This window comes from Otolemur garnettii, unplaced genomic scaffold, assembly GCF_000181295.1.
Source record: "Otolemur garnettii isolate 467f Iridium unplaced genomic scaffold, OtoGar3 scaffold00004, whole genome shotgun sequence".
NCBI classification, from domain to species: Eukaryota; Metazoa; Chordata; class Mammalia; order Primates; family Galagidae; genus Otolemur; species Otolemur garnettii.
In genome coordinates, this window is record NW_003852399.1 from 26141705 (window position 1) to 26154246 (window position 12542).

At 40.1% G+C, this 12542-nt stretch overlaps 1 protein-coding gene across 1 annotated transcript in view; it reads left to right on the forward strand.

Annotated features, from left to right (window-relative positions):
- SNX31 (sorting nexin 31) overlaps nucleotides 1–12329 on the forward strand; it is a 56647-nt gene extending 44318 nt beyond the window's left edge. Inside the window, exons 12-14 of the mRNA XM_003782442.1 lie at nucleotides 2262–2339; nucleotides 9615–9671; nucleotides 12234–12329. Coding sequence (XP_003782490.1) covers nucleotides 2262–2339; nucleotides 9615–9671; nucleotides 12234–12329 — 231 coding nt within the window. The remainder of the gene's footprint in view (nucleotides 1–2261; nucleotides 2340–9614; nucleotides 9672–12233) is intronic.
- The last annotated feature ends 213 nt before the right edge of the window (nucleotides 12330–12542 follow it).

Genomic DNA, 12542 nt, shown 5'->3' on the forward strand with positions numbered 1-12542 from the left:
TCAGCCTCCCAAGTAGCTGGGACTACAGGCGCCCGCCACAACACCCGGCCATTTTTTGGTTGCAGCCGTCGTTGTTTGGCGGGCCCGGGCTGGGGATTCGAACCCACCACCTTAGGTGTATGTGGCTGGCGCCTTAGCCGCTTGAGCCACAGGTGCCGAGCCTCAACACTCTGCTTCTAATGCAATTGTGATCATGATTTGAAAGTCCTCTGAAAAACACAAAGTTCTAAACCAAAATCCTAGGTTAAAGAAATGAGGCCTTAGATTCTCTTTAAATGTGAAAGATCCTTAGGGAATGGTAGCTTGGTTTGCTGAGGCAAGATTTACAGTCCCTTGGACAGACACAGAAAGATTTTGGTGGAAACAGCCCTCCCCCAACCACCCCCCACCACTGAATGCTAAGCGCAGTTAAATTTTATTATGTTTTTTTTAATCTATTCAGTAGCAAATGAGTTTAAGCCACTATAAAGAAGTACAATAAACTTTCCTTCAAAGGATTCCTAATAAAGTCTTATTTCCTTTGGAGTGTGAGTTTTATTGATGTATACCCAAGGGCTACTTTTGCAAAAGGCAGAGATGTGACTTGTATGCTTTGCAAGCACAAATAAGGTTTTGAGTCCAAAACCTTTATAGGCCCTATAAACAAAAGCTCAGTCCCTTTGTATTTCATAACTTAACCTGGTTTATAGCAGAGTTCCGGCCTCCATACTTGTGTACTTTGTGTGGGAATACAGAATTGGTCTGCATCTTGTTTAATACCATTAAACATCCTTCCTGGCTGCATTAGCTCAGGGTTTTGTTGTTTAACTATTTCATTCTCTAGTTTCATGTAGGTTACATATATGCACAGGCAAATCGGGCTAGTTCTTAGCAAAGCCAGGGAGTCAAAATTTATGTATAAACTCTGTATCTGTTACTCTTTTCCTTATTGGTGGCAAGCCTTTTTTCTTTCTTCCCTCCTTTTCCCTTACATAAAATTAATTTCTATCATACTTCATAACCCTGTATGGAGCCCTTCTCCCTCGAATTCTGAGATCTGTATATAGCCCTTTCTCCCTTGAATTCTGCTTTCTATGTTGTTCCCTACAAGAGCTTTCTACATGGGTTACTCTCTAGCTGGGTTTTTTCTCTCTCTTCTTCCTCCTTTCCATCATCCACTCCAGTGCAGTGACCATCCCTAGACACAGCCTTGTGCTGGGATGCTGCAGCCTCAGCTTTAAGTCTTAAACTTTAGTAGGACCGAAGGAGAAAACTGTCAAGAATTAAGAGCAGGGGCTCGGCGCCTATAGCTCAACCGGCTAAGGTGCCAGCCACGTACACCTAAGGTGGTGGGTTCGAATCCCCAGCCCAGACCCGCCAAACAACAATGATGGCTGCAACCAAAAAATAGCCGGGCGTTGTGGCGGGCGCCTGTGGTCCCAGCTACTTGGGAGGCGGAGGCAGGAGACTCGCTTGAGCCCAGGAGTTGGAGGTTGCTGTGAGCTGTAATGCCGCGGCACTCTGCCCAGGGGGGACAGCTTGAGGCTCTGTCTCAAAAAAAAAAAAAAAAAGAATTAAGAGCAGGATGAGACAAAGGATTAGTGGAAAAGGAGCAAGTGAGAAAATCATAGAGAACCTTAAATTTGAAGTTGGAGTGAAGAGCCTGGAGCAAGGATACCCAGCCTTTGTGTACAAGATCTCTAGCTGTATGTGTTTTGGTACCACCAACAATCATGATTAAGCCACAGATGACACTGGAGGCAACCATCAGTCTTGAAAGAGGGATTAAAGATACTGAGAAAGGGAAGAAAAACAGCTGATTTTTTTTTTAGTTCAGTAAAAGCAATAAGCTGCTAACATATTTTTTTAAACAGGTTACCATTTATGCCTAATAATAGGTTTAAATATGTATAGAACTAAATATATGATTGATCATCAGTTTATTCAATTATAATAAATAAGTTTTGGTTTTTGCTCATAAAACGTGATCTGTTTTTAAAATCCTAGAAAACATAGGATGCAAGGGAGGGAGTTCTAAGAGGAAAAAGATTAGTAATGAGATCCTGGGCATTTTCAATTTGACTTTTTAAAATTTACTGTAGCTATATCTGTGTAATTGAGAAAATTTATGGTTACTTGCTCATTGCATCCTATGCAAACTAAATTCTAGAAAGCATCCTATTGGAGGGCAGAGCTCAAACTCTGCTTTGTTTTATAAGGCGGTAAGGAAGAGAATGAAGATTTCTATCGTTGAGAGAGTTCTTTATTTCTGGCTTTATTAGGCTTTTTTGCTGAGTAGCTGCTTGAAAAAGATGGTCTCAGAAAAGATGGTAAAGCTAGCTGCAGAGAATCCAGAAATGGTAAGTGCTCTTGGCTGTGTATATTTTTCACATTAAGTTTCTACCATCAGCTGACACTTGGTGACCAAACTACACTCATGAATTCCCTAGGCCAGCAGATCTGGTCCTGAAGGGAGAAATCCAAACCACACAGAAGGGAGCTCCTCTTCCTTTTGGTAGCTCAGAGCTCAGAATGGCAGGGTGTAAGGAAGGCTGGCTTTAGAATTTGAGCCATTTTTCCAATGAGAAGTTGTCTTTGGATTACAGACAAGTCTTTGCCATCTACTCTGTATCATTTTATTTCTGCCTTCGCCCACATGGAGGCTTTTGGGTTTATCATAAAAGCTACACCATAAAGTCAGGATCTTGAGGAATCTTTTCCTTTTTTCTTTTCTTTCTTTCTTTTTTTTTGAGACAGAATTACATTTTGTTATCCTGGGTAGAGTGCTATGGCATCATAGCTCACAGCAACCTCAAAGTCTTGACTTCAAGTGATCCTCTTGCCTCAGCCTCCCAAGTAGCTGGGACTACAGGTACCTGCCATGATGCCTGGCTATTTTTTTTTTTTAGAGAAAAAGGGTTTAAACAATCCACCCATCTCGGCCTCCCAAAGTGCTAGGATTACACACGTGAGCCACTGCACCTAGCTGGCAGGGATCTTTAACACAGTGAAGATGATCATAAATAAGGTCTCAAGTTTGTCTCTAGAAAGACTTCACAGCTTCTTGATACTTCCATTGTGCCAAACGAAAATGCCTTTAGTAGTTGGAGAAAGCCATTGAGTCAAATAAACTGTCAAAGCTATGATTTTTTTCTCAATGTAAAATTAAGCTTTGTTTTTCTAGTCCGCATTTATTCATTAAAGCCTGGTAGCCTATTGAAAGCATTGGTGGTCAGGCCGTAGAAAAAAAAATTGCTAAGATTTTAATCTTTTTAATTGCCTGTCATCATGATGATATAAGAATGTCCCAAATAAGACAGTATAATTTTTTTTCTTTTTGGGGGGCAGTTTTTGGCCAGGGCTGGGCTTGAACCCGCCACTTCCTGTATATTGGGCTGACGCCCCACTCCTTGAGCCACAGGCACCACCCAAGACAGTATAATTTGACCTTTTAAAATGATTACAAATGCTAATTCCTGGTTGACATTTGTAAACTTAATTTTTTTGTAGACTATTACACTGATCTTCAAAAATACAGTGGAAAACATTTGGAAACTTCCTAACGTTTTCATTTAAATTTAGTCTTTTATAAAAGGATGGATGGCATCTTTAGTTAACAAAGGTCTTTACTTGACTTCACAGAGTTTTCCTAAGAAAATAATTGCACTTTATACTTATTTCTCTTTTTTTCTAGAACTGAAAATATTTTTCCAGGGAAAATACATTTCCTGCCTCTTAGTAATAGCATAATTCAAAATGTACTAGAGAGCAGTAAATCAAAGCAATAAAGGAATCAAGGAGACTCCTTTTAAAAGAATAATAAAATCCAACCTCTTAGGCAGGATGGGCCCTCTTAGGTTCTGAATTATATCTATGTAAAAAGAAGAAGAAAGAGAAGAGTAATTAACTGAAGTGGTCTCATTAAAAAGGAGAAGTGCTCTTAAATGTGGATAAATAAAATGTAAGGGGCTTGTTACAGGAAATACTTGAGGGATGAATAGCTGAGTAGTTAGAATAGGGAAGGTAGTAATCTATTTAAAGTTTTCAAGAAAAGCCACAACAGTGCATTCTTTAGATTTGTACGTGAATCCAGAACCATGATTTATCTTTCACAGATAGCAAAATCAGCATATTAGTTAATACTCTTGTATTGTTTTATCCAGATATTCAACAAGTTTTATTTCCAAAAACTATTTTTTTTAAACTCATTTTGGTTCTCAGAAAGAAAAATTCAGACCTGTCCTCTTGAAAATTGAGTTTTCAGGAGGATGTTGAAAGGATAGTCTACATTTCAATCTGGAATGTCATCTCTAAAGCTGTGAGTAGAATGGAACCCAAGAATATAAAGGAGTGAGACAGTTTAGCTGTTTGAAATCATACCAAGTGCCAGGCCTCCTCACAAAGTATAGTTGTTTAAAGTCATTTTGTGGCTTAACATAACTATATAAATGTATGATCATGACAGTTTCCTATTTTCCAGGAAAGGCTTGCATGGGCTAGGACACAAAGATTTCAATTTTGCAAGGCAAACCCTGAGTTCAAGATTTTGATGATCTTGGAGAATCTGAAGCAAGGGGTAGAAATTGAGGAAACTACAACCCAAATGAGCCCCATAGAAGCAGATGGTCCATAAAAACAGATTAAACCACACTGGTTTTCTTTTAGGAAGATGGAATGAGGGAAAGAAGAAATTTATTGCTGGGCGGTGCCTGTGGCGCAAAGGAGTAAGGTGCCGGGCCCCATATGCCAGAGGTGGTGGGTTCAAACCCAGCCCCAGCCAAAAAAAAAAAAAAGAAAGAAATTTATTGCTAATGTAATGTTAATTAGCTTCATTAGCTTTAGGCAATGTTTTGAAAGTTAAGACTTAAATTGTTTATGAAGAAATCATTAAAATTTGAATCAAACAAATGCACTAAAGAATAATGTAAACATACAATCATGACAAAAATATCACATCAAATTCTTAAGTGCAATTATTAACTATAAACTAGAAGAAAAATAAGCATAATATTTTTCTTGAAGTTTTGCCTCTATACAGAAGCCTGAATCAGTTTTGTAAATATTTGCTTCTTTTAACTAGAACAGAATTATAAAAGTGATGTTTTATTTTAAAATAAAGTATACTGGCTAGGATTACATTTAGCTATGTATGACAGAAAACAAAACAAGAGAAAATAAGTGTCTTAGACAAAAAGGAAATTTGTATCTCCCTCAAAGAAGTCCAGAGGTATGCATTCTAGTGCTGGTATGGTGGCTCCATAATATCACCAGAGACCTTTCGGCTATGCCATTTTCAATGTAGGACTTGTCCAAAATGGCTGCTGGAACACCCACCATTATATCCACATTCTAGGCAGCAAGTATGAAGAAGACACAATGAAGGGTTCATTTCTTTTCCTTAAGGAGGAATCTCAGAAGTCTCACACAAATTTCTGCCTACAACTCACAGGCCCACACCTAGCTGCAAGGGAGTCTGGTAATTATAGACTGTTAGCAGGGCATGTTTTCTGTACAAATAAGATTATGTATTATTACTAAGGAAGAAGGCCAAAATGGATAATGGAGTAGATACCAACAATCTCTGTCATTTAAAGACATTTAAAAGACAACAATAAAAGAAAGTAGATGTATTTTATGCAATTGATGTTTCTAAGGAATTTCTGAAAGTGCATTATTCTGTTTATTAAACCATAATCTGAATACATGAAAGGTACTTCAGGAATACGCTGGTTAATAATTTTCTGAATTAAAAAGCAACTTAGGCTTGGCGCGTGTAGCTCAAGTGACTAAGGCAAAAGCCACATACACCTAAGGTGGCAGGTTCGAATCCAGTCTGGGCCTCCAAACAACAAGGACGGCTGCAACCGAACAGAAAAATATCTGGGTGTTGTGGCGGATGCCTGTGGTCCCAGCTACTTGGGAGGCTGAGGCAGGAGACTTGCTTGAGCCCAGGAGTTTGAGGTTGCTGTGAGCTGTGATGTCACGGCACTCTACCCAGGGGGATAGCTTGAGGCTCTGTCTCAAAAAAAAAAAGCAACTTATATTTATATTGATCTATAGTTATTTGTATATTTTTTCCTTCAATTTTCCTGAAAGTAGGTCTGACCTCCAAATTAGTTTTCTCAAAAATGGCAAAAAGTGAGATGGCTTTCTAATTTCTGCTTACCTTATACCTCTGACTTCATCCCCAGCTACCATTTCCATATGTATTTTTTCCTCCATTTTTCTTTTATATGAGGCAAGGTCAGACTATTTAAAAGGCACTGGCACTTTTAAATGTGTTTCTATTATATGGTGAGGAGGAGAAACATCAAAGGCATTTGTACTGTTGTCATCCAAATGGATTGTATTCCCTGCTGCATAGAAAAGAGCCATACACTGAGGCAGTCAGGGTTGTGATGGATAAAGGGTTTAATTCTGCACAGTGCTAAGTGGGGGAGATAAGAAGAATTCTTCAAATCTTCCTCCCCAAGAATTTGGGAGACAGAAATTTTGTTTTTTTTTGAGACAGAGTCTTACTATGTTGCCCTCAGTAGAGTGCCTTGGTGTCACAGCTCACAGCAACCTCAAACTCTTGGGCTTAAGTGATTCTCTTGCCTCAGCCTCCCAGGTATCTGGGACTACAGGTGCCCACCACAGTGCCCATCTATTTTTTGTTGCAGTTGCCATTGTTGTTTTAGCAGGCCCGGGCCAGGCTCAAACCCACCACCCTTGGTGTATGTAGCTGGCGCCGCAACCATTGTGCTACGGGCAGTGAGCCAGGAGACAGAGCTTTTAAAGATAGCTTGGTGGGCAAAGGATTAGGCAACTGGGTTTCTTAATGGGTTAGATTTGGGGCAAAATTATAGGAGAAATATAGAAGAAATTATCATTTTGTGTTGAGTCAGTTCCTAGTTTGGGTCACAATTCTAGTTGAATCTGTTTCTTGGTATGGGTCAATGATCTGAGTGGGTCAGCCAACCTACTGGAATGCAGGGCCTGGAAGATATCTCAGAAGCTACCCTTATATTTCAAAAAGGTGATATTTTCTATGGAGAAAGTCAAGGATCATTATGCCCACCAGCTATGTGACTCCAGAGTAGCAGTTACAGAGAAGCAACAAAGGGTACAGTGGCTAATTATCATCATCATTTTTAGCTAGGTCCGTGCCTTTACAGAGTTTTAGGCCCATACCACAATTCTCACCTTGCACTTCTTTATTGATTTATAAAGGAAAGTTGTAATATTTGATGTCCTAGGAATGGTAGCCTTTTGAAGAGCTGGCCCAGTCCATAAAATGGAAAAACTATAAACAACAGTCATGAGAATGGTCTGAGTATAGCTAGAGGACAAAATTTTAGAGAGAAATTGCTGCATAGAAATAAGTGATTATATTATTTTTTGAAACATCCTTAATAGAGTGCTGTGGGGTCATAACTCACAGCAACCTCAAACTCTTGGGCTGAAGCAGTCCTCTTTCCTAACCTGCTGGGTAGCTGGGATAACAGGCCAGGACCACAATGCTAGGCTAGGTGTTTTTCTATTTTGGGAAGAGACAGGGTCTCGCTCTTACTCAGGCTGGTCTCGAACTCCTGAGCTCATCCACCCGCCTTGGCCTCCCAGAATGCTAGGATTACAGGCATGAGCCACTGTGCACAGCTGTTTATATTATTAACAGTAGCTAATCTATTGATGAAAGAGAAAATACAGGAATATTGCATTATTAAAATAGATTCACTTTTTTCCTCAACTCTATTCCCCCTAGTATATAAAGAATTTAAGTCAGAGAAATTGATAATATCAGAAACTGCTTATGATTTTATTTCCTTGGACATAGGGAGGGGGAAGGGAAGAAGAAGAAGAGAGAAAAATGTTAAATGATCCCCCCAAGTTCTGTATTTCATGGCACAAGATCATTTACAAACTATAATGTAATATTGTAAAATAATAATAGTAACAAAACACTTAAGACATCAGAGCTTTAATTTCTCATTTCTGTGACCTGACTGATTTTTTAAAAATTATTGAGATAAGATACATAAACATTTCTATTAAGAATACTAACAGAAGCCAGGCACAATGGCTCACACCTATAATCCTAGCACTCTGGGAGGCAGGTGGATTGCCTGAGCTTAGGAGTTGGAGACCAGCCTGAACAAGAGTCAGACCCCATCTCTAAAAACAACTAGACGAGCACTGTGACAGGTGCCTGCAGTCCCAAGTACTCGGGTGGCTGATGTGAGAGGGTTGCTTGAGCCCAAGAGTTTGAGGTTGCTGTGAGCTGTGAAACCACAGGACTCAACCCAGGGTGACAAAGTGAAACTCTGTCTCAAAAACAAACAAACAAACAAACAAACAAAAAAACTAACCAAAAGAAAGTCTCATGCATACCTATTTAAAGCAACTTATTTTACAACAAAGTTAATCATGGCATCCTTACTGATTACTGGCACATTCTGTTAAGTGCAGTTACAAGGTAATGCTCATTTGCAGTTATTTAACCCACTTATTTTGAAATGTCCGATTCTATAGTAAGCAATAACGAACAACTTAATTCACCCCTTTATTCTGTCTCAGAGCTTACTTGTTGCCGGGGAAGGCGATTAGTACAGAGACATTTGTAATTATCCAGGTCTAAGCACTGTGCCCTGTTTGAGATACGCACAAACTGCACAGTTGTTTAATGGTTCTTTTCTTTCCAATTAAGAAAATTCTAAAACTCTTTCCCCGAAGCCCTGGCTAGGTCACATTTACTAGAGGTGTCCCTCCAGAATCACTCCCCACCTTGCTCTGTGACCTTGCTGTGTAGAAGGTGACTCCTTGGGAAGCCCAGCAGAAGGCTGGAGGGTGAGGGGGAAGGGAGCTTGGGTCTGGATTTCTCCACCTGCAACCTTGCAGGGTTGATGTAGCCCTCCCCTGGAGGCTGCAGCTCCTGTCAGGCAACCTTGCCTCCTTATAGCCACAGCTGCTCTCAGGTTCCTATAACAGCTGTTCCCCTTGCCCCTGCAGGCCTAGGGGTGGTAAGAAATTGCCCCCCAACCCTCATCATTGCCAGCCCTTGGGGGCCCCAGCATCCCTTCATTGATTTGCTTTAATCCTGTCCCCACCTCCATTAAATAGTTAAATAATTCCTTTCTAAAATTCTCCCCACTAACCCTGGAGAATGCACCATCTGTTTCCTGCTGGGACCCTGACTGGTATATTAAGTCCACCTTATGTACATAAAGTATATTCAAGTGTCTTGAACTTCACTTTGATTCTTCATTTGATTAATGGTGCCTTTTGATTAACCAAAGTCCCATTTGGCTTTGATTCAGCATGTGGATTGGCGCTCCGTGGATTATTTCAGAATTTAGAAGTACATTTCATCTCATGTGAAGTTATTTTAAAAGCTTTCTTAAATCACAAAACCCGTAGGCAACCACTAATGTTAAACGTCAAAGATCGTTTAACTTTCGGGGACGCCATTTCTGTAACATTTAGACTCTGGCGAGTGAAGGAGAAAGGCGCAGATGACAGATCGGAATACCTGCTGCCTGGCAGCCTGTGGGACCATTAAGAGGATTATAGTGGAAGGGGAAATGTGCTCGTTAAATAGGTTGTTTGTTGCTTGCTTCTCTGGGCGGTGCTGACTGACATTTCACTAATCTATTTAGCAGATTGAAGTCCCAGAACAAGGCAAAAGTAACAAATACCGCATTCAGCCAAGCCAGGTCTGTGAGTAAAATTATGTAATCAATACATGTAATTTTGGTAAATCTGCCCTTTTTTGCCCTTTAACCAGAGCCATTAAACTTCCAGGAATCAGCCAGAATTCTATTTCTCAGAAGTTCTTCTCTGTAGGTGGGGCCAATTGGAGGGCTGACATAAAGTATAGCTTTTTGTTTGTCGCCCCCGGCAGGGATAAGACAATTTTTGCATAGAAAATATCCCAGAGGAACACAAAACTCATTGGTGATTTTCTTCTCTACCTCATGCATTTTGGAGGAAAAGGTCTCTTTCTAGTTCGTGTATTTTAGCATACCGTGTTTTAGTTTCAAAGTTTTCCTGCAGTGTGCTCTGTACAAGACAACTTTTAAGTTTATAAGATAATTTTTTGAGCACTTAGATCTGTACAGTTAATAATAGAAAAAATGTGTGCCCTTATTTTTGCCACACACTGTTCCAAGCACTTTTATGTGAATTAACACCTTCCTCCCTAATCCTGTAAGTTTAGGAAACTAGGGCACAGAGAAGTGAAGTGACTTGCCCAAAGTTGCACAGTAATCAATAGTGGAAGGAAAGAGGCAGTCTGACCACAGAACCATGCCCTTCCCTGCCTGGCCAACTCTTCCTTTCTATGGCCAAGACCTAGTGTGGGTGAATTAAATAAAGTTGATGTCTAAGGAGCATTCCAATGGGATTTGTTATTGATTCAGCACCTGTCACAACGTCTGCTGTATATATAAAGGTCCTTAGTATTAAGTACAGTGTTTACATATATGTTAAGTAGAAAAGGTAGAAAAAGTAGAAAAGCTTATTCCTTTCCTGAGTGAATAAGCTCAGGGGGACAAGTAAAAGTTAAGTGCAAAGGTTTCTCTTTCTATTATAATAACAGCATTTCTGGCTGGTTAGGAGACAGAAACTCCACCACCTACTGTGTCTTTAGGCAGATCAAAAAGCTAAGTGTGCACTAGGGACTACTGAGCTGCTTCTGGAAAGACAGATCCTGGGCCTCATCCCCTAAAATTGACACAGTAGATCTGGAGAGGGAGCTTGGGAAATATCAGCATTCATAACAAGCACCCCAGTGAGACACTGCCCACGCTTCAATTTCTTTACGCATATGATAATTGCTTCATCATTTAAACCCATCCATGTTGGCAGGGTACAGCAGCAGAGCTGTGATTCTCAGCCGTGGCTGCACATTGGAATCAGCTGGGGAGCTCTGAAACCTGATGGCTGTGTACCCTCGGAGATGGATTTAATTGGTCTGAGGGGCCTGGGTAATCAAATTTTTAAAGGCTGCCCAAGAGGTTCTAATATATACTCAGGATTGGAACCATTATCCTGGAATAGTGGTTCTTAATGTGTGGTCCCTAGACCAGCAGTATCAGCACCATTACTAGAGATTAGGTCTGAAAAGCAACACCACCAAAAGACAATGAAAAAAGAAATTCAAACTCCCAGGCCCCAAACCTACTGGATCAGAGGGATCTGGAAATCCCTGTTTAATCAAACCCTCAGGATGAGTCTGATGTATTTTCAAGTTTGAGAGCCACTGTGTTAGAACAACAGACAACACAACACACGGCACAACAGTGAACGAGTCAGTTGTCCTCTCTGGTGAGCAGTGACTAAAACCGACACACAACCACCTCATGCTCTAAGCAGGACCACCATGTCAAAAGGGGACCTGGTGTCCAACTATATTGAATATCAATTTATTTGGCAATCCTTCATATAGAGCCTGTCCTGAACCAAGCACTGCTATAATTACTTTCCATATATAATTCATTTAATCCCCGTAATAACCTAGGTATTATTTTTATCCTTTATAGGGTAGGGAACTGAAACACAGAAAGGTTAAGTAACTTGCCCAAAGTCACACAGCCAGTAAGACAGCGGAAGAGGTATTCAAACCCGAGCAGTCTTTATTTGTTGTTTACAAACAACATTTGTTTGTTCCTTGAGCCACTCCGTGATGGGGCCTCTCTACCAAGACAAATCCCTTGTACAGAAAAATTTGGGGTCTATCTGCCCATCGAGGTGCCCACATTTTTTTTTTCTTTCTTTTCACCCTCTACTCTCTATGTCCCTATCTTTGAAATTTCATAAATATTGAAGACACACACTGCTCACTAAAGGTTTGGGGTAGCCATGACTTCTTAAAATGCCTTAAAATAAGTATAACACCTTTGGAAAGTTTGTATTTGGGTTGAGTGTACACCAAAACTTAAAAAGTTACACGAAGTTAAAAATGGAAAGTCTTTAAGGGAGGAGAAAAGGACAAGATAGGCCAAGTTAAATGCAACCGGTGTGACATTCCAGAGTCCAGAAAGACTGACATGTCTACCTCAGCAAACCAGCAGGGGGTGCCCTCCTCACCCTAACAGGTGTACCCACACCTACCCCTAAATCAAGTTTCTACTGGAGCAAACCACTTAAAATAACCATTGCTTAAAGAAACATTACCTTCTGTGAATAGAGTTTTAACCTCCTTGAATTGTTTTATTGTTATTGTGGTGGAAATCATTTCCTTTTGTTTACATTTCCAACCTCTGTTTACTTTGCAGCAGAAAGACTATTCTAGTTTTCTGCCAAGAGCAAGCAAGATTAAGATGGCTGACGATGACTGTGTTTTCCAGACCATAAAGGAAGAAGATCTTTAAAAAAAAGTCTCGTACTTTAAAATGTCCCATAATGCTATCTCAAGACAGTGAAAGAACTTGGGGGTTGAGGTGGGCTTTCTACCGTCAGTGAAAGAAATTTGACCTATTTCTGTGTTTCTGGCCTTAACATAGCAAGTAGATCAGCAGTTCATGTAAATCTCAAGATTAGAAAGAAATAGGAACCAATGTTAGAGTGTCTTTTAGTTGCTCTGA